The following is a 22,240-nucleotide window of genomic DNA, read 5'->3' as shown; positions in this document are numbered from 1 at the left end:
GTGTCCCCTCTGCCCTCTGACCTCCACACCCCATCACGTGGCCCTCTGCAGTGTGTCCCTCTGTATGGTAGAGGAGAGTGTCCCCTCTGCCCTCTGACCTCCACACCCCATCACGTGTCCCTCTGCAGCGGTCCCTCTGTAGTAGAGGAGAGTGTCCCCTCTGCCCTCTGACCTCCACACCCCATCATGTGTCCCTCTGTTTGGTAGAGGAGAGTGTCTCCTCTGACCTCCACACCGTATCACGTGTCCCTCTGCAGTGGTCCCTCTGTAGTAGAGGAGAGGTGTCCCCTCTGGTCTCCCTATAGCGAATGACCCACTCGCGAAGTTCTTCCACATAGTGAAAATGACTCTCCTGGGTGCATTTCCTTTCATTTCCTTAGTTCCCTGCTAGCAATCCGAAAGCAGATTTGAAGCCATCAGTTTAGGGTTTTGCTTTTACTCTTCCTGATAAGAAGGCCATTTGTTTACCTTATACATCAGCTATTTATTGACCACCTACTATGTGCCTGGAAATGGACACGAGGCTGGAAAAACAGAACTACAGGTTTTTAGCTATGATGCAAACCAGCTCTCAGATAAATGCTGTGAAGGGCTTGGATGTGGTTCAGCTGCTGCAAAGCTGACTTCTGATTCTGAAGTCTTTGTGGTCTACCAGGGGACACTTCTGCTCATAAACTCATCTTTTCATCAGTTTGATTTGTTATGAAAAGACCTTTACCAAAACAAAACCTCACTTACTTTGATATCTATACTTGGAGACATTGTCTCGACCTTATGTTTGGCAGACCCATCAGCTGGCTTGCCTTCCTCCATCCCCAGAGACTCTCACATAGATAAAAGCAGATGGAGCACTTCCTCTCACTGATGAGTTACTGGTGTGGTTAGAGCATGTGGGGGTTGGGGGGGGGTAGGGTGCCTAGGGCCGTGTTTTGGGGAAGGGGCTGGGGCTGCCAGTCTCTGGGTGCCAGCTGTCAGCGTGTGGTAATTAGTCGAGGTGAAGCGGAAAGCGCTGGCATCTAACTGATCCTCTCTTTAGCCGTAAGACAGCGATGTCCGACAAAGCGTTGTGGGGTCTTTGCCTGGAACCAAAGTCACGCTCTGCTCTCCTCTATTCTTCTGTGTCCGGCCTTCAGGCAGCTCCGGGGGGCTCCTTTGTCTCTGCGGACGCCCTCCTCGGCACGCTGGCTCACCCAGTCTCTCTCTGTGGTGCCCTTCACTCCTTGGAGCCTGACTTAGCAGAAAAGAATCCCCCCGTATTTGCTCAAAAACTTCAGGTTTGTAGCCCATTCGTGACCCCTTGGGAGTTTGTCAAAACCTCAGTAGAGAATGAACCCTTGAGCCCCAGATGAAAGGTGGCAACGTTGAACAAGGACCCAGCTTGTCGTTCCAAATGCAATCCCTTCCCAGACCCATACTTGGCCCTTTTAAACCCAAGATGCCAAAATGAGCCATTACATCCTCAGCAAACCATTTCCACTTTAGATTGGAAATGGGGCAAGTCATCATTTTTCAGAAGTCTTGCCCCAGCAATGCCCTTTGTGGTTTATCTGCCAAGTCAAATGTGTCACCACGAGCCAGCCTGTTTTTAGATGATCGGCCACCTTGGGCTCCCAGTGAGAGAACATCTGGATTGGGTCTTACATCTGGCCCCCAAACAAGCTGCACTGTGCTTCAGATTTGACAGTTGACGGCTTTCACACGAGGGCCCTTGGAGCAGACCGAGGAAGGCTGCTCACAGCTGTTTGGGAACGGCAGATCTTCCTCTGGAGGTCAGCCAAGTTGACATTAGAACAAAAGGAATCCAAGGAGACAGTCCTGTAAACACTGGGATCCCCTTCCAGACCTCCCCTCCCATCATGGTACAGCCCGATGGGCATTCAGAAGGGGGATTAAAACAGAGGCGATTAAACACTTATTTCATGATCTGCTGAGGTGCTAATTGGGGAAGAACCGTGTGGCGGGTGGTCCCTGACACGACGCATCCGTACCTTCCTGGGTGTGTGAGACGATGATGCTCTGTCCTGTTGTACTCCCTCTGGTCTGCGCCCACGGGCAGGAGGAGTTAGAGTTTGCCATCATGAGGATAGAAGCCCTGGAGCTGGCCAGGCAGATCGCCCTGGTCTCCCGCAGCCGCCAGGACGCCAAGGTAATGGGTGTGCTGCCCGCGGGTGCTGTGTGTCCGCTGCAGGCCGGCGCTGCTTCGCTAACCCTCGTCAGCGTGCGGTTTTCAGCTGGCTGAGAGCCTAACCCTTGTGGAAATGCATAGTGAGCGGAGTGAAACACAAAGCCAAGCCCACCGTACGGAGTCCTCAGGCTCCAGATCACAGGCGGAGACTGCCTGGCTTTCTCCTGAGGAGCGCTGGCGGACTTGAACCTTTGGCCTTGTGCTTGGCAGCCCCATACGTTATAACATGTGATACCAGAGCTCCTTGCAGTGAACTGAGAGTTATTTAACCCGTTAGTGAGAGGACCAGCAGTGGCCGAGGACACGAGACGTGGGTGTAATTCCCATCTGTGGGGAAAGAAGACAGGATGGTTGCTATAGTAGAAGTGGAACTTGGAGACTGGTTATGGGGTCTGTGCAAACAGCTCCATGCTCTGCTGCTGACGGAAAGGTTGGCGGTTCAAGTCCAACCTCACAAGACAGACTTGGGAGCTACCTCTCTCGAATGGCGTGCCTCATAAACTGCCTGGACCTCAGTTCTACTCTGACACGCATGGGTCGCTGTGAGCCCCAGCTGACCGGCTGTGACAGTTCAGGCAGATGACCCTGGTTGAATGAAGAAGGAAAAAAAATATGAGAAATGGATGTGTCTCTTCAGGAGGGTAAAGAAAGGGAAAATGAGGTTGCAAGGTTAGGTAGGAAATGAGTTAATGGTGGTGGTGGTGGTGGTGGTTTAAACAGAATGAAAAAGCCCAAGCCTTTGAGTTGTTTAGGGAGCGCTGGCTGTGGGTGGGGCGCAGTGCTGCCCGTCCAGGGTTGGCACCTCTGGTGAGTCCACCCGCGACCCCGAGGGAGAAAGATGAGCAGTTTCCTCATGATTTGAAGCCTCTAAAAGCTCGCTGCAGGCTCAGTGTGAATTGATTTCAACTCAGCATGGAGTGTTTTTACTTTTAAATTTTTTTACTACAGAAATTATAGGGAGTAGGTGTAGTGGTAAGGAACTTGCTTTGAACCCAAAGACAGGTGGTTCAAATCCACCAGCTGCTGCTTTGGAGAAAGATGGACAATCTCCTGTGTGATCCACTTACTGCCTCGGAACAACCACTGGAGGGTCAGCATAGTGCATAACAACAGTAAGAGAGACTGTTTGCTCCTCGAACACAAATCTGTAACTTTTCTGAATCTTTTTCTAATACCTAATGCCGTGGAACAGACCAAGCCCAGCCCACTGTCATGGAGCCAGTTCGGACTCCAGCCCCTCTCCACCCGGTTCCCAAGGCTGTAAGTGTCAGCAAGAGCAGACGATGTCGTTGTCCCCCTTCAAAGAGGCTGGTGGATTTGAACTACCAGCCTTTTGGTTAGCAGCCCACGACAACACCAGGGAAATCACAGACCCACTGGAATCCATCAGAGGGGTCCCCTCTAAGCCCCCCAAATCCTTATGGCACACTAGCTCTCAACTCCCATCATCCCCTGGGTTAGTTCTCAAGACAGCTCTGTGAAGTGGATTCTAACGCTGTCCCCATCTTAAAGACAAAGAAGCAGAGGCCCCAGGAGGTTACGGCCTGTCGGTGAGATGGTTTGACGGGCAGCAGCTCCGGCATTGGTCCAGGTCCTGTCCGAGCCCACCATGCACACTCCTGCCTTCTGCTGACTTGGCTGTGACTGTTGTGTGTGTGCAGAGCTTGCACCCCCATCTTTGGAGGCAGGAACCCAACGGGAATGACAGTGAGTGACCTGTTTGGGAGGCAGCTGGTGGACCCTGGAGTTAGGCCAGAGCTTCTCCTCCAGCTGTGCTCTGTGGCTTCAGCAAGCTGTTGAACTCCTCTGAGCCTCAGTTTTTCCATCTGTACAGGAAAACCTACTCAGCTCCTTGACATTGAGATGAGTCCTGTCCCTAGTGACCCTGGAGGGTGGAACAGAACTGCCCGAAAGGGCTTCCAAAGCTGCAAATCTTCCCCCTTCCCCCCAGATCTTTCCTTGGGTTTTTTTAGTTTTTTATTATTTTGTGTGTCTGTACCGTCAAATCTGATCTGACTGGTACAGGAGGAGATTGCCCCTCCTTCTGCAGCAGAGCATGTGGTGGATTCAAACCATAAACCTCAGTGCAGCTTCTCACCTTTGGGCCACCAGAGCTCCCTCCAAAGCTGCAAATCTTTAGAGGAACAGACCATCAAAGTCTTTCTCCCTCAGGACAGCTGGTGGATTTGAACTACTGATCTTCCAGTTAGCAGCAGAGTGCCCCAGTGCACCAGCTGGGCTCCATCGGTGAGGTGAGGCCAGTCATCGTGAGCGTGCAGTCTGCCGTGAGGACTGCAGTAGGTGTGTGTGGCACAATGGTTTGCGGGAGAGGAAGCAGCTGTGAGCAGCTCACACTTCGTGGCTTGGTTACCTGGTCGGACCCTCCCAGCACCTCCTCACAGGAGGCAAATGTAGTTCCCATTTTACAGATGGAAATACTGCGCCATGTGCTGCATGGTAGTGGCGATTCCCAGGCTCAGGGAGGACAGGCACTCAGGTCTCCAGTGATGAGAGGCTTTTGCCCTGCCTGTCTCGAGCTGGCGGAGGAGCTCGGTATGGCCTTCATGCCCTGCATCATGGGAACTGGAGATCTGCTGGCTGGGGTTCTGTCCAGAGGGATCCCTACTTGTCCCCTGGGGGCCCAGCACCTAAGGCTACATTGTAGTTCCCTCTTAGACACATCTCCCAGTGACTCCGGGTAGACTGAGGATGGTGGGGACAAAGCTGTAAACACACATCATTGGTGGCCCTTTTGCCAGGCCACGGCCTGCTGCCATCTAGCTTTCTAAAGGGAATAATGTCTGTGAAAGATTCTTCTGGAACACATTAAGCAATGACAGTGTTCCCCCTACTAATGCCCTTGGCTAACACCTTAGAATGATTGGATAGTTTGACTAGAAATTGAATGCATAGTGGCCAGGAAAAGGAGCCCTGGTGGCGCAGTTGTTAAATGCTTGATTGGTAACCAAAAGGTCAGTGGTTCAAATCCACGAGCCACTCTGAGGGAGACAGATGAGGCCGCCTGCCTCCATGGTGGTCAGAGCCTTGGAAACTCTGTGGGACTCTGCTCTGTCCCGTGGGGTCACATGACTCAGAATCAGCTCAGCATTTGTGGGTTTGGGATGTTTGTTGTTATACTTTGGTTTTAGTCTGGTCAGTTTGGGGCAGGAGGGGACATGTTCCAATAAATTCTCTGACTGAACATAGACTGTTCTAGAGAACCCGTGTGTCCCCAGCTCCTGCTGAGATCGCATTAGAGATGGTGACAAACAAGCATTGATTGTGCGCTGACTTCCTGTCAGGCATAGCCTGTGTGTCCAGATTTTTATTTAGAAAAAATATCGCCACTCGGAAACACTGAGCCGAAGCTGCCCCCTTAGGTGTCAGAGGTGCTGCCTGAAAGAAACTCCCCCAGAGCTTGACGGTAAAGAAAGACCCACGGGGTTTTCTGTCCGTGTAACTGCACTGTCTTGTATCAAAGTGTCCCTGCGACTTTGGCCCGTCCCCAGGGTGATGCGTGAACATGAACCTGTTAGGTCCCCGTGGGTTTCCAGTTCATGTAGACGCTTGATTGCCCCTCAGGGTGTGGGGAACTGCAGGTGTCTAGAAAAGTAGCAGCTGGGCCTCCAATTTGCTCTTTTTACGGCCCATGTATTTCAGCTGCAGGTGACACAGCCCAGTGCTTTTTGGCAGCGTGGTTTGAAAAATGAGATCACGTATAGCAAAGAATGAGATTGAAGGCCTGGGTCCCAGTGACGTACGGTGTGGGGCGCTTGACGGGCTGTTGAGCACACACTTCTCTTTAGACTGACAGAGACTCGGGCAGGCTTTGAGGAACCACAGCTGGCATTCTCTGTCTCCTTAGTTAGCAAAGGTCGCTTGAGGATCAGTGCAGAGGAGTCCAGGTGTCTTCCTTTAGGGTCACCCATCACGTCTGCTTGAACTGCGTTCTGTTAGCTAATCCTGAGACGGAGTGTGACCAGGACCCCTGGCCGGCAGGACAGCAGCCTGAACTGGAGACTCAGCCAGGACAGGCAGAATTGTGTGGCCCTGTTGGTCTGCTCTTCCTGGAGACACAGTGCAAGAGGAAACTTGCTTCTTAGTGTGTCCATACAGATACCAGTCGTGATTCTTAAAGCTGTTGGCCTTTCTGGATTAGAGACGAAACTAGGGATGTGTGTGGGTGTCTTGGGAACAGGAAATGTAGGAATGGGAAGGCTTGGCCCCACGAGGAGGAAACGTCTTCAGGGTCCAGTGTTAGTTGGAGGTCTGGCTTGTTGGAGACAGATGCTCAATGGTAGCCAATCAGAGGAGTTCAGTCTGGGTGTCCCGGACATCCCCCAACATTCAGTAATGGCTCAGTGACGTGAACTGTGAAGCCACGAGATCGTTTTGAGAGAGTTAACACAGGGACGGCCCCTGGGTCTCCGCTTACCCGTCACATCCTAGGATCTGTGGTGGCCAGCTGCAGTGCTACGTTGAGAAGGCTCGTGGGACCATGTCTTGGGAAGGAGGGATCTCCTGGTACCTTTTGTGGGTGATGAAAGAGGGCTAGGACCAGGCTCTTTTGTGGGATTGCCACTCCTGAGCTTGAGAACTGCTTGTTTTCAGATTTGAACAGGGTCGCACCAAGCTAAGGCCACTCTTCTGTCCAGCATGGCGCCACGGGCCTCAGACACCCCAGAACCCAGGGTGGTTGCTGACTCACAGCCTCTGCCCACCGTGCTGGTCTTCTTCCCTCATCTCTGCTCCCCCCATCCTCACGCCAGCCGGGCTCCCCAGCACTGCTCTCACAGGCTCTGCCTGCATTTCTCACGCCCAGAGCCGACTGATGGCTCTGGGGACGAGGATTCTGCCATGCCAGGGGGGGTAGCGCCTTCTGAGGCCTGGCTGCAGGAGGACCCGAGTCTAGACAGGGCTCCTGACCCACAGCCACAAGGCAGAAAGGATCCCCATGTTCCCTGTAGATCTGAGGGGAGTGACCATGCCCTCAGGACTTGGCAGGAACAAGCGTTTAAGGGAACTGATTGAGATGTTAGAGGTCAGCTCCAAAGGCCCCTCCTCTTCTCAGTGCTGGCCATTTATGGTGGCTTTGTGGGGCGCTCTGGTGACTGAGTGGTGAGGAGCTGCACTGCCAACCTGCAGTTCGTATCCACCGGGTGTTGTGCAGGAGAAGGATGGGCAGTCTCCTCCCGGGTGATTTACTGCCTCTGATAACCCGCTGGAGGGTCAGCTATGGGTCGGTTCCAAGTCAAAGGCCCTCAACAACAACAAGAAGTGGCATTTTGTCCTCGTGAAGTAGTGAGATAGGCGTTCTGGTGCTTCACGGATTGAATGTTGAGCTGCTACCAGTGGTTTTATATGGAAAGGTGAGGCAGTATCCTGTTGAGGGTTACGACCTTGGAAACAGGTGGCGGGTCGCCATGAGCAGGAATGAACTTGACAGTGTTGGGTTGGGATTGGGTTTAAGGTAGAAGGAGGTGTCCTAGTGGCGCAGAGCTTAAGCACTAAGCCACTGATAGACCAGTGGCTTACATCGCCGCGGAAGGAAGGTGTGCCAGTCTGATTCTATGAAAATGACAGCTTCTGAAACCCTCCAGGGTCACTGAGAGTCACAGTCAACAGCAGTGGGTTTGTAAAATAGAAAGTGAGAGATTGTGTAAGAGAAACAAAGCTTAGTTTAAATCTCATCTGAAATACCAATGAGAGACAGACCTTTTAAGTTCACTGAAAGCCAAGTCTGAGTTGTAAGAGAAATTGGCTGGGTGTGCACGAGGAATTTCATTAACACCGAGGCGGTGATTCAAATGGATTCTGAAGTCATCTGCTCCTTTATTGAAAACAGCAGGTGGCGCGGATGGGAGGTGACAGGCAATGCCCTGGCTGTGTTGTAGCTGTTTGTGTTTACTTAGAAAGTACAGAGTTTAGATTGGTACTTTATTTCCTTTCTTGTCTGCAAAGGCCTCTGGGCACCTTAGAGTTTGTTGCTAATGCCGGCAGTGGTCATACTACTCCTCTTCTGCTGAGCGTGATAAAGTCAGTTTTCACTAAATGCCTTTTCCTCTTGTGCTTCTGGGAGTGGCTTTGTTTGGGCTCAGACTTGAATCTCATTCTGAGAAACCTTTGGACTGACGCTCTTAGATCCTTAAGTTTTCCTCTTCAGAAGAACTAGTCGGAGTGAGGTGGCATCAAATGTCCTTTTCGTGTTGAAGTTCTACTCTATTGGCTTTTAAAAGCAATGCTGTCTTACTGAGAGTGATAGAAACTGTTTATTTTCTCAGTCTCTTCAGAACTTTGCGGAACTTTTGCCGTAAAAGCGCATGTTGAGTGTGGGCGCTGGGCATAGAGCTTTTCAGTTGCTCCCTAAGAAGTTTGCCTCCCATTTGGACAAGAACAAACTGGGAGGAGGGTAGAGAGAATAGTGCAACAATGAATGAATGGAAACCCAAAATCTCTGTAAATGTTTATGAAAATTAATAAAATATAATTATAGAAAAGAAAAAAAAAAAAGAAGTTTGCCTCCGCAGGAGCAGACCCTTGGATGCCGTCTCAGCCCACAGAGACGAGCTCATCCATGGCTCTTCCCCGTAATTCTTAGCACTCTTTCTTCTGAGAAATAACCCAGGTCATCCACGTGGTCCTGACAGCCAAGCTTCTTTAGGACTCAATCCAGAGACGGTCCTGGTTACCGTGACTCTGTCTGTAGGGACTGAGTGAGCAGGGCTGTGTCCTCCACACACTGAGTGGCATGGGTCAGCTGGGTCCCACTGCAGGGTGATACTGAGGGCCAGGCAGGGGCAGTGGGATCCGAGCAGCAGTTGCTCCCTTCCGGGACAGCCAGAGACACGTCATTCACCGTGCATGTGCAACTAACGGGGCCTAACTGAGTGACCTCCAGTCCTATCCATTAAGCTTCTGTCGGAACTGTCTAAGCCGTCTTCTCAAGCTTGTTGGCCTTGAGATCATAGCACGGTGAGCTCGCCTCTTGTGATAGTTGAGAGAAATTCTCAAGGACCTTCAGTTACTGTTGGTTCTTTAATCTGTCCGCCAACTATCCTTCTTTCCACTATTTGGTGGTATTGAAGTACTCTCCTGCGTTTCCCCAGGAAGACACAGTCACACTCAGCCTGTTGGGCCACCATGGCTTCTTGTGACCTTGAACTCTTGTAACCAAGGTGGAGATTCACCTTGGCGACCGCACCAGCTCTGGGAGGTTAATGAATAGGACTGCGACTGTGGTTGGTTTGAGGTGTCTTTGGCAGTAGAAGTAGACTGACACCCTGGCTGTGCTGGTGGACAAGACTCCTAACCTGCATTTCAACTGTGTAGGAAGCTGCAGAGAATTTGCAGGGAAGAAGGTGGCCAGAGACCTCTTCTCTGTTCCCAAGAGGGATGTGCCCTTACAGAAAGCTGTATATAACAGGCATACTAATGCCAGCTGGGTAACATGAATCCCACCCCTCAATGAAGGTCTTATCAGCCAATGTGGATGTCGTCATTGACCTGGTTACTCACCTTCCCATTGAAGTGCTAGCCTTTATGACAGCATCACCCCGTTATATTACCCTGAAGGATTGCAAAAGCTCTAGCTTGTTGGCGGTGACAGTGGTTGGCTGGCAATGATGGCAAACCATAAACTTGATGTGACTCACATCCTATCAGATGGAGCGAAACAAATGCCCTCATCAAATCTGCTGTTATTTGAAACCGTGCAGAGGTCGACCAGAGCTCAGCATCGTTCACCATCCTTCTATTTGGGAAACGGAGCCTTTTGAGTAATGACCTTGGTTCTTGTGTGCTGTGTCTGAGAGCCTCGGAGTCTGATGAATGGCTCTGATAAACAGTCAACAGACGTGCTGGGCTCCGGATGTGGGATTGCGGGCCTCTACCGTTAGTCGCTTTGTCTGCCCACCCAGGTGCCTAACGATAGATTTCCATAGATTGTACCCGCATCTCCCATCCATTGTCTGCATTTTCTCATGCAGTTGGTGTTCTTCGTTTCACAGTCATACAATGGCCCCATTCACGAGGCCATGAATGCAGTCTGCTTTTGAGGAATGTAGTCTTCTTTCGTCATATGATTAGTGCTAACTTTGTGAAAATGACAAACCCTTTCCCAGAGAGAAGCTGCTCACTCCGCGGATGTCTCCATCTCCAGAACAGCCTTGTACTCCCGCATCGGGACCACGGAGGCAGACAAAGGCCCGAGCGTCCTGTTCCAGTCCCCGGACTTGGACTCCGCGCTGCAGATTGCCAGGGCCGAGGTACGTGCGTGGAGCGTGGCCACAGGTCATGTCGTTCCTGCCATATGTAAGTAAACACCTGCGCCTGCAGGCCGAGGGGTGGTAACCTGGGCCTTCGATCAGCCCGGGTGCCTTTGCTTATTGGGCTTTTATGGCTTCATAATGAGAAACACGTTCACTTTGGTCGCTTCCCAGTGTGCAGTGGGAAGTCTGGATGTGGGACTATGACTCTTGGTTGATGTGTTGTTGTTGTTGTTGTTGTTGTTAGGTGCTGTAGAGTATGACTTGTAGTGACCCAGTCAACCATAGATCTGAGTTCTGTCCTGTCTTGTGTCATTCCCGCCCCCTCCAATTACACTCTACTATGCAACCTTCATTCTGGATTCTTGTGATAACCATAAAACCCATACATATGTTGCTTTTAAACTGTTTTCTCCCTCATCTGTTTCAATGCATTATACATAATTTATCCAGTTTTTCTCAATCTCACCCCAATCCTGATGTCAGTCCTGTGGTATTTTTTTGTTTTTGTTTTTGTTTTTTTTGTCTGTCCTGTTTTACAACAGTGGCACTACGCAGTATTTGTCCTTTTGTGACTGAGATATTTCACTCAGCATAACATCCTCCAGGGTCACCCATTTTGAATAATATTGCATGAGTTCCTTGGTTTTCAGTGCAGCATAGTATTCCATTGTGTGAATATACCACAGCTTCTCTATCAATTTGTTTATTCATGGGCACTTAGGTTGTTTCCAACTTCTTGCTATTGTGAACAAAGCCGCAATTAACATGGGTGTGCATATATCTGCCTGGGTGACAGTTACGGTCCCTTTAGGGTATATTCCCAGTAGAGGAATTGCTGTCATGTCTTTTTATCTCCCTTCACTCATTGGAGTCCATCGCCACAGACAGAGTCTCAGTCCATCTCGTTGAAGGTGGTTCTCTCCCTCACTGACCCTCCGCCTTTCCAAGCATGAGGTCTCTAGTGAGTCTTAATTCCACTCACAGTGCCGTTCCTCGGGGTCCGTGAGTGACTCGGGCTGGAATTCACCCATGTGAGGCTAACGGTTCTTTTCTTCTCCCCGTTCCAGATCATAACCAAGGAGAGAGAGGTCGCAGAGTGGAAGGACAAATACGAAGAGAGCAGGAGGGAGGTGATGGAAATGAGGTGGGTTGTTCAGCTTGATTAGGAGAGCTTTGGAATCTTCTGGGATTGGAGTTCAGGCTTTGCTGGTGGCTAACAGTTCTAGGTTCTCTTACGGGGAATAATTATTAACTAACTTAGGCAATCATGTTGTAAGGAAGGACCGGTCCTTGGAGAGGGACATCATGCTTGGGAGGGTGGAGGGACAGTGCAGGAGGGGAAGACCCTCTATGAGGTGGGTTGATTGAGTGACTGGGGTAATTGGGATGGGAGTGTCAGAGACAGTGCGATTGGCACAGGACAGAGCAGAGTTTAGGGCTGTTGTACATAGGGTCGCTGTGAGTCGCAAGCGACTCAACCACACATAACAAACAACAACAACAGGCAATACCTCTAGGTTTTAAAAACCACCCCTTTTAGAAGATTGATGATGGAGAGAGCGCTTCCTCACATCACTCGGTCCTTCTCACGTGGGGCGTCCTGGGGTGGTCCTACATGTCGATGAACTGTGTGCTTTTGTTTATTGAGGTTGCATAAGAGCTGCTCCTTCAGGCCTGCTTGCTGCCCTCACCCTCACACACAGCACACGGCAGGGAGTAAGACATGGCCTCTGGGCTTTGAGGGCGTTCCATTCTGAAAGAGGAGGCAGGACTCATGCACTGTGGGGCCTCGTATTTGAGATGCTTTAGATTAAACAGATGCAGATAAAATATTGTCGACTTCCAAGGAGGAGCCATGGAAGGCTTCCTGGAGGAGGTAGCATTTGACTTGGATTTGAGAAGCAAATCGGCTATGGGAGCTCGTGAGTGGAAATACTCCACGAGCAGAGATGTGGACATGAGACAGCTTAGAATGAACCGAAACCCTCAGTGCCAAGGCACAGTGTTCACGGGATGGTGTGGAGGGAGGTCAAGTTGGTGACCAAGGTCGGGCCCAGACTATGAAGGCTTCCATGTGTGATGACTTTTGGCCTGGAGGTTCTAATGTGTGTTCCTTTTCTTCCAGGAAAATAGTAGCAGAGTACGAGAAGACCATCGCTCAGATGATAGGTAGGTGTTCAACCCGAGGGACCCTGGCTTGGCCTCGGGTTTCTGGACTGTGTGTGGGCCATAGGGGTGGAGGGTGTGAGCTGAACACGCTACTCACAGGATCATCTCCTAGAACCAGACATCAGGGCTCTGCCCAGATCAGAGGGCCCAGGCACTGAGACCTGCTAACACCAGCTGCATCTCACGTGGTGTGATTCCTGCCTGGGGGGGCCGTCACTAGTACCTGAGGGCCACCACCCCAGCTGAGGACTATCCGGCTCACAAGGAACGTGATCTGGGGGCTTGTTTGCTCATAGGGTAGGAATTAAAGTCTCTTAATCCTCGTCTCATTAGAGACCTAAGACCCACTTAGCCTGTCCACCAGGCGAGGACAGCAGTGCTGTGACAGTGCAGCTGCCCCTTCCTGCGGCCCCCAGGGCTGAGACATTAACCCCCTCACTGGACTGGACAGTGCCTCAGAGTCCTTCCGACACAGCCTCCTGGACAGCCAGTCCTGAGGGCTCCGGGCAGCCTCGCATTAAGTCACACACACCTGCGTCTCCTCGCCCCCCCCTCTCTTTGTAATACACATTCTGAGAAAAAATCTGGCACAAATCTCAAACCCACATTGTTACATTCATAATCATCTTCAAAAGATGGTGTTGGGACGCTAGGACAGATAGTGTGCGTTTCGTAAATTCTGTTCTTCATTTGCTCAGGTCTGTAGTATCTATTCTTAGAAAACCTTAATTGAGAAAGTGTGAGGTAGATTCCTCAGCTCACCACAGGCAGAGTCCTGTGTCCAAGCTGGACACTTTGCTGGCGAGCGACTGACCTCTCTCTGTCAGACATTTGGATCTGAGTCACCTCACACCTCTCACTTGTCCCAAGGTAAACTTCACAGCAGCCTGGGGACGGTGAAGAGGCCAGGCCTTGAATGCTTTTCACCCACTGATTTTGGATTTATGGTAATACAGACCATTTCACCCCATAACTCAGCAGAGGCAGCTGTTTGAGGGTTTTTGAGGTTCAGCCTCATAGCATGTGCTTCCTATCAAGAAGAAATGTCTTTATTCCACTGATAGAGAAATTTATGGATACATATGGTTTGTGATTATCAAAACCTCTTGGAGGCAAAACTGCTGATCAAAGTGCGTAGGATGAAAGATTGACGTCTTCTAATACGCAGTCTTTGGCAAATTGAGCAAAGCCTTTGGCCTCTTGGAGTCTCAAGATGTGAGACCACCAGTTAGACGTCCGGTGTGCATCTGGAGGCCTCCATCGGAGCCTCAGCATCACGTGTTTTTATTTTGGTTGTTGGGGTGACGTGCAGATGAATGTGGAAGGAGTAGTAGAAGGGTCCGAGCTTCCAAAGGAAGGCTGCCCAGTACCAACTTCTGTTGCCCGCTTGGCAGATATGTAGAAGCAGATGGTTAGTCCGTCTTAAAAACGAAGAGATTCTTGGCATAGGTGCCGCCTGCCTTGTGGGAACAGATGACTCAGCACCGATGCTTCCTTCACAGAATAAGCACAAGGAGAGAGTTTCCAATACCACTTCCTTCCTAGACAGAATGAGGAGTGTGTAGAGTGTGAGTCCGGCTGAGGCCCCACTGTGGCTCTTCTCCCCCTCATCTTCCCTCCCACCCCTGAGCACTGGTGTGCTTGGTCTGGGGGTCTGGCTTTCGGGGTGGTACCATGAGGCCCCCTCGGCATCTCAACCTGGGAGCGACATTGCCAACAAGGGTTCTGTCTTGCTATCTGTCCGTTCCCCATCCTCACCCACCATCGTCTTCCTCATCCACTTTTCCAGAGTGTTTCTCATCAGAAAGGGGGCACATCAGTGGTGAGCATTGATTTGGGCCAATGTGGATTTTTTTAAGTCCTTGTGTGGGACAGAGTTGTGACTGGGACTCGCTGTGGCTGTGGACAGGATGTGCCTTCTTTCTGGTCAGGGCTGCGTGCAGACATGCTCGTGTGTCTTCCCTGGGTTCCATCCTTGTCTCTATTGTCACTCACCTCCCCAGCATCCTGCAGTGGGGTGGGGACCTCCGCCCTTGACACTCAGGACCAAAGTGGCTTCGGTTGCATGTGGAAGTTACAGCCAGTGCCATGTTCTCTGTCTGCCTGGCTCCAGCCGCTCTCAGGCTCCTCTGAAGCTCTCTCCATGCCTGTGCCAGCGTGCCCTTCCGTCCCCTGTCACAGTACATTCTCATCTCACCACATGTGACTCTTGACAGAGACTGTGTTTTATTAAAGCTCCGATAGTAAATACTCTGAATTCAGAACAGAGAGTGACTACAGTGCGTTCTGCATTCCAGGTTATTGCGATTGATTTTTTTTTCTGCTTTCCTAACAACTGGCCTGATTATCTGTTTTGCTTCCATTTTCTGTTGCTTCTTGCTCTTTGCTTGCAAAACAAACAGGCAAGCCTGGTAAGTAAACGCTTTTCCTTGATTTGATCCCTGCCCATTGTAACCCTTGTTTTGTTACATTTCCCCTGATTTTTTTTTTGTTTCTTTGTTTGTTCGTTTCTTTTGCTTTTATGTATTTGCTGCACTCCCCATGCACTTTGATGAGGCCTGGTCAGAAAGAGCCAGGACTGTTTTAGGGTCGTTGTTTGAACGTTAGGCCCGGAGCACCTTGGGCTCACGGCTTGCTTGGTCTCCTGAGTTGGAGGCCCTGGCTACTTTCATAATGTACAGGAAGGTTCCTGAAGCCTTTTGCCTTCTGGGACCGGAGATTCTATTTTCAGAAGGGCGGGCGGGAAGGAAACTCGAGCTTGACTGAGTCTCTACTTCAGGAAATGAGACTGCCTTCCCTCTGATAAATGGCTCCATTACCAGGTAACGTGAGGTGTAGACGTGACCTCAGATGAGCCCAGAATCTTTATCGAAGAGCCTTAGGGAAGCAACTAAAATCGTAAAAGGAGCTTTTTGCGATGCGTGGTGTTTTGAAATGCCCTCTCTTTGAACCGTCTAGAGGCACCAAACATGCTGGTCATGGTCTCTTCTTGCTGGAGGCCCTGAGTTAAGCATTTAACTACTAGCTGAAAGGTTGGCAGTTTGAACTCACAGAGGCCACTTGGAAATGGACCTGGAGGTCTGTTTCTAACAGGTCACACACGGGGTCACCCTCCATTGGAACTGGGCCCATCGCCACTAGCGGCTGTTGTCACTGCATGTGGAAAACCTTCTCCAGAATGTCACTGTTGTGACATCTCAGCTCTTCAGGGGCGATGACATTGTTGACAATAACTAAAAAAATCCCCACCCCGAAATCCCACTGCTGTGACGCGATCCTGCTGATCCTGACCCCACAGGGCCGAGCAGGGTCCCCCAGGCTTCCCGAGGCATCTCGATGGAGATGGGCTGCCTCGTCCTTCCCCCCCAGAGCTGCTGCTGGTTTGCAGTGTGGCGCTTTCAGTGAGCGGCGAGGAGCTTGGCCACTGCACTACCCGGCCTCCCGTTGAGAACAAACCAAGTCAGGCCCACTGCTTTCCAGGTCCAGCTCTGGGCCGCTGGTTCTGAGAGGCCTGTGAGCACTGAGGCAGGACTGAGGGACACCAGGCCCCTCCTGTCCAGGGCTGCTCCATGCAGGGCCACTGGAACAGCAGCGGTGTCCGACATTGACACTTGCTGTGCATACCCGTCCCGGGGCACGTCTTAGATCCCCAAGGTCAGAGCCTCTGCAGTGACCAGGCCTCCTGCTCCTCTGACTGTGAGGACTTCGCTCTGGGTCAACCCCCTTCTTCTTGGACTTGAGGCCCTGAAACTGAGGATGGGGAACTTTGAGCCGATTGAACAGAACTGGAAGTAAAATCCAGATGGTGCCCTTGCTCCTGTTCACCCCCACACACCCCAAGAATGCACCAGCTCTCAGCATGTCAGGGCTCTCCTCTGTCAGAGACCAGGAGGAGACACCAAGTCTCACCTCCCCGCAGTGAAGGGGATTGTGAACCTTCAAGGCCATCACCCAAAGGGGACCGAGTAGAGATGTGAACACGGGCTGGGTTATCACAGGCTTTGTTGCTTCCTAGTTGCGGTGTAACTTCCAAGCCCTTAGTTTTGCCTTCTGTAAAATAGGGCTAAGCAAACCCACCCTTTAGTTGGTTGAGGCATGAGATTCATTGATTCCACAGAGGTGTGCTGGGTTCCCTGGAGGCCTAGACCCTGGGGTCAGAGCAGCGAACAGAACAGACTCAGGTGCCTGCCCTCACGTAGCATGTGTTCAGGAGGGAGATTCACAACTCACAGATGTGCGTGTGCACACACACATGTGCACGTGAACACAGGCAGCACACACGTGAACGCAGTCTGCGCACACACGTGCACGTGAACGCAGTCTGCACACACACGTGCACGTGAACGCAGTCTGCGCACACACGTGCACGTGAACGCAGTCTGCGCACACACGTGCACGTGAACGCAGTCTGCGCACACACGTGCACGTGAACGCAGTCTGCACACACACGTGCACGTGAACGCAGTCTGCACACACACATGCACGTGAACAGTCTGCACACACGTGCACGTGAACGCAGTCAGTACACACGTGCACGTGAACGCAGTCTGCACACACACATGCACGTGAACGCAGTCTGCGCACACACGTGCACGTGAACGCAGTTTGCGCACACACGTGCACGTGAACGCAGTCTGCGCACACACGTGCACGTGAACGCAGTCAGTACATACATGCACGTGAACGCAGAATGCACACACATGCACGTGAACAGAGTGCACACACACGTGCACGTGAACATAGTCTGCACGTGCACGTGAACAGTCTGCACACACGTGCACGTGAACGCAGTCAGTACACACATGCACATGAACAGTCTGCACACACACGTGCACATGAACATAGCCTGCACACACACGTGCACGTGAACAGTCTGCACACATGTGCACATAAACATTCTGAACACAGTCTGCACACACACGCATGTGAACAGTCTGCACACATACGTGCATGTGAACGCAGTCAGTACACACATGCACGTGAACGCAGTCTGCACACACACGTGCACGTGAACGCAGTCTGCACACACAGCACCACACATGCATTTGCATATACTCATATCACATGCACACACATGCAATATAACACATGTGTGAAGGCCTGCACACACGTGTGTACATTTTGTGCACACACACGTGCACCTACATGTTTGATGTAGATAAGGAGAGAGCACTGCTATAAAGAGGAAGTAAAGGGATAGAGTGGGCTCAGCCAGGTGCCTGGTGGTCAGACCCTCGCCCCTGTGTGGACGTGCGTGGAGCATGGGAAGGGCCAGGGACCTGCAGAGAGGAGAGGCCAACTTTGTCCCAGTGCAGTGAGCCCGTGGGAGGGGCGCCGGGCAGCAGAGATGTGGTGGTTTGTAGCTTAGGAAGCTTGAGCCGGTGCTGGGTGCCGACAGGGGAACACTGGCTGAGGACAGCAGTCGACATGGCACTGCCCTACACAAGTGCCCAGTAGGTGCTGGCCACTGCTGTTGAATGTCACGGTCACTGTGTCTGGACATGTGCCATGCTACACGCTGACCTGGACCAATAGCAGACAGGTCTGGCTGTGCTGAGCGCCTTCCTGGGAGCTTGGGGTGGGGGGTACTGTCCTGCCCTGCACCTGGTTGTCCCCAAGGCTGGCGTGTGTAGTGTGAATGAGGGGCTGTCAGAGAAGACAGGTGCATGGGACGGAGTGTTGTCTGAGGGGGACCGCAGGCTGCAGTGGGCCAGCTGCTGGCCAAGCCTTCAACTGGGCACCGAGCCCAAACCCCGCCTTGTTAGTGCACAGTCAGGTGCTGGTGCCCCACTTGGGCGTGAAGCCCTAAGTGCTCACTGCAACCACAAAGGATGCCTGTTTTTGCGTGAAATAGAATTTCAGGGAGACCATTATGTCAGCTTTGGGTTCCTGGGTTATATCTGTTGCCAATCACCAAATCCGTGAGGTTTTTAAAATAGCTTTTTAAGGGGCTGCATTCATCAGGGGAGAGAGTAGAGGTAACCCTTCCCCGTCTGGTGCTGCATGGGTCCAGGTTCTGGGCATGGATGCTTAGTCCTCTTGGAATAGAAACTAGGTGGTTCTGGGGGAGGGGGTTTGGCCCAGGTAAAACCTGGGCCCCGGTGCCCTCACTGGTCAGCTGTGCCGCAGAGGGGCCTCTGTCGGGCAGAGTCTCAGTTTGCATCCACGGGTTTGATCATCTCACTTTGTCTCTCCCACCAGAGGACGAGCAGCGGGAGAAGTCTGTGTCCCACCACACAGTCCAGCAGCTGGTCCTGGAGAAGGAGCAGGCCCTGGCTGACCTGAACTCCGTCGAGAAATCGCTGGCTGACCTTTTCAGGAGATATGAGAAGATGAAAGAGGTCCTGGAGGGCTTCCGGAAGGTGTGTGCCCAGGGCTGAGCAGGGGGCTGTCGGGGTGGAGAGGGTGCAGGGATGGGCATGGAGGGTACAGGGGTGGGACAGATGGGTGCTCGGGGTTGAGCAGGGGGCTGTGGGGGTGGACATGGAGGGTGCAGAGGTGCGACATATGTGTGGTCAGGGCTGAGTGGGGGGCTGTGGGGGATGGGTGAAGGGATGGACAGATGTCTGGTCAGGGCTGAGCAGGGGGCTGCATGAGCGGACATGGAGGGTACAGAAGTGGGACAGATGTGTGGTCAGGGTTGAGCGGGGTCTGCGGGGGGTGGGTGCAGGGGTGGACAGATGTCTGGTCAGGGCTGAGCAGGGGGGCTGCATGAGTGGACACGGAGGGTGCAGAGGGCTGAGAGGGGCACAGCGTGTGCCGGTGTGGGAGAAATGTGAGGCAGGGGTTCTTGGAGGCTGTCTCAAGCAGGCAGCTGGGCTGTCCGGGTTTGTACCTGCGTCAGCGGGGTCCTGACCACACCCTCTGTCCTCTCAGAATGAAGAGGTGCTGAAGAAGTGTGCCCAGGAGTACCTGTCACGAGTAAAGAAGGAGGAGCAGAGGTACCAGGCCCTGAAGGTGCACGCGGAGGAGAAGCTGGACAGGTAAGGCAGCCTGCGCTCTGCTCCCCGGGGGGCGCCCCTCAGACCCTCTGTCAGGCTGTCACCCATCTTTGGCCCGGAAGGGGTGGGCAGTTTATCAAACAGCTCATAGCAAAGGTTGTCATGTGTTGATGTTGAGCGAGTCTGCCCCAGCTCATTAATACGGTCCTCGCCTCCTGTGAGGGAGATCCAAGTTTAAGTCCCGACCAGGACACGTGAAGAGCTGCCACCACCTGCCCACCACCCCCGGCAGTGATGTCCAGCTAGAGTGTGTACTCGGTTTCAGCAGAGCTGCTAGACTGAGACAGACCAGGAAGAAAGGCCTGGTGATCTACTTCGGGTGGTCAGCCTGTGAACATCCTGTAAATCCCAGCGACCCCATCCACAGTCACAGGGACCACTTGAGACCAGGCTGCCACCAGTCACGGCCTGAATGCTGTCCATTAGCATCTCTTGACAAGCAAAGGGTGCCCCCATCATGCTCAGGGAGTCTGGCATCATGGGAACAGGAGTCGAGGTGGGGTGAGGGGAGTGCTGTGATGTCCTGTACTTGGGGTCCGTTGGTGGAGCTGCCCTTCAGGGATGTGAGATGCATCCAGGGTGAGGACGGCATTCTGAGTCTCTGTCCCCGCAGGGCCAATGCCGAGATCGCCCAGGTCCGAGGCAAGGCGCAGCAGGAACAGGCCGCCTACCAGGCCAGCCTGCGAAAGGAGCAGCTGCGAGTGGACGCGCTGGAGAGGACGCTGGAGCAGAAGGTGACAGGCAGAGGGGGCAGGGCCCGGCCCACCAGGCTGATGAATGGGGTGGAAGGGCTGGGCTCTGGCTCTGCAGGGTCCACTGCTGCTTCCAGGACAGAACCAGGGGAACGACCCCATCACAAAGTCCCCCTTCCTGGCCAGGTCCTTGTCTGCCCTTGGCCTTTCCTAGACTCACTGCCCGTGTGATGCTGACTGTGGTGTTGCTTTAAAAAGCTGCCAAAGAGCTCTGCCCAGACCCCTGTAGAGGCAACAGAGAAGAGTGTCCTTCAGGGCCGTCGAGGGAGGAAACCCATGTTTGTGAGCCCCCACGTGCTTGACACAGTGTAGAGGCTTGGAGACGTGACATTGTCTCCTTCAGTAGAGTCCAGCAGCAGCGTCCAGTGTGGAGACATGGTCCAGCACAGCTGCTCTAACCCGTGGAGCTGCGCTCAGGTTATGTTACACCCCAGGTCACACAGCCAGAGCTGCGATGATGTCTTCTCGGGCTGTGTGACTCCAAGTCGCCTGTCTGGCTGCCTTTGATAATTTAGGGGGGATCAAGAAGCCTGGTGGGCCCCTCACTTGGCCTGGATTGATTCCCCGTATCAGCAGCCTCTCTCTCGCCTTCACTTTCAGAACAAAGAGATAGAAGAACTCACCAAGATCTGTGACGAGCTGATCGCCAAGATGGGGAAGAGCTAACTTTGAACCAAAGGTCTGGACTTGACCGTCGTGTGCAATAGGGCCCTCGCCCGCTGCTGCCCTCCCGGCCGCGTGGACTGGCCCTGTTTGACCTTGTCTTCTGCACTACTGTACTTCCTTCCTCATCGAAGCTGCTTTGATTGGACGCAGCAGCAGGAGACGATCAGAATTTCTTGCTATTGGTTTGCGTTTCCCTAGTATCAGTTATAGCAAGTTGACCTCAGAGTTCCTGTATCAGGGAGATTGTCTGATTCTCTAATAAAAGACACACATCGCTGACCTTGGCTTTGCCCTTTGCCCCTGAGTTGCCAGGTGAGCGGCTTTTGGACTCCGCAGAAACGTGCAACTTGACAGGGACTCTTGCCTTAAGGAGTGTAAACTTGATCTGCATTTGCTGATTTGTTAAAAAAAAATGCATGTTTCAAATAAAACTATTGTAAATAAATTTTTTTTCCTTTGGATCTTGGCAATAAGTGTGGCTATGGTTGCTTTTTTTGGGAAGAGGGGATCTTTGCTTGCCTTAGTGATGTGATAACAAATTGGGCTTCCATCTTTGCTGCCTGGACTCATTTCATTGTCTGTAAATTTGAATTTTTCCTTCATGCTGTAAGTTGGGCTGGTGAGAGGAAGCAGATGAGAAGTACTGGCTGGCTGCTTGATACAGCAGTGAATGTACTGTGCTACCTTGGGCTTCTCTGGCTGGGTTTTCACCCCCAGAGTCTCTTTGACTTTTGAGTGGGAAAGTCTATTTCTAGCACTGGTGCAAGGAAGCCAGGAGTGTCACTGTCGCTGTTGTGTGTCTTCCTGTGTGAAGACAGTAACCCTGGGTGGTTGTCCAGTTCACTCTACAAAATCATATCAAACCACCCAAGTCCCCACTATTGAGTTGACTGTCTCCTGACCCTCTGGGCTTCCACGGCTCTACGTCCCTATGGGAGGAGATGGCCCGTCTTTCTTCCTTGGAGCAGCTAGGAGGTTTGAACCTCTAGCCTTTTAGTTAGGACTCCTGTCACTGTGCTGTCAGTGCTGTAGTTCGCCCTTCTCGCACGGGCAAAAGAACTGTGGCAAACGGGAAGAGATGAGAGTAGGGAAGGGTATCGAGGTAGCACAGGGTGTAGCGATCTTAGGGTCTCCTGCGAGAGCTGACCTCAGCGTACAGAGTGTTCAAGCATAGGCTGAAGCGTTTTGTCGAAGCCTGGG

General features: G+C 52.2%; 1 protein-coding gene across 3 annotated transcripts in view; it reads left to right on the top strand.

Annotated features, from left to right (window-relative positions):
• The window catches only part of TACC2 (transforming, acidic coiled-coil containing protein 2), a 73,218-nt gene extending 52,178 nt beyond the window's left edge, over positions 1–21,040 (top strand). For 2 of the 3 annotated variants that reach the window (XM_006879886.1, XM_006879885.1), the window contains exons 9-17: positions 1,134–1,274; positions 2,057–2,146; positions 10,306–10,449; positions 11,520–11,596; positions 12,578–12,621; positions 18,823–18,983; positions 19,498–19,604; positions 20,236–20,356; positions 20,975–21,040. In XM_006879886.1, coding sequence (XP_006879948.1) covers positions 1,134–1,274; positions 2,057–2,146; positions 10,306–10,449; positions 11,520–11,596; positions 12,578–12,621; positions 18,823–18,983; positions 19,498–19,604; positions 20,236–20,356; positions 20,975–21,040 — 951 coding nt within the window. The remainder of the gene's footprint in view (positions 1–1,133; positions 1,275–2,056; positions 2,147–10,305; positions 10,450–11,519; positions 11,597–12,577; positions 12,622–18,822; positions 18,984–19,497; positions 19,605–20,235; positions 20,357–20,974) is intronic. The other variant, XM_006879887.1, reaches the window with a different exon arrangement.
• Positions 21,041–22,240: the final 1,200 nt, after the last annotated feature.

Source organism: Elephantulus edwardii, unplaced genomic scaffold (genome assembly GCF_000299155.1).
Source record: "Elephantulus edwardii isolate Elephantulus edwardi_28Jun2011 unplaced genomic scaffold, EleEdw1.0 scaffold00006, whole genome shotgun sequence".
NCBI classification, from domain to species: domain Eukaryota; kingdom Metazoa; phylum Chordata; class Mammalia; order Macroscelidea; family Macroscelididae; genus Elephantulus; species Elephantulus edwardii.
The sequence above is the reverse complement of the archived record's forward strand: the minus strand, read 5'-3'. Positions and strand labels throughout refer to the sequence as shown.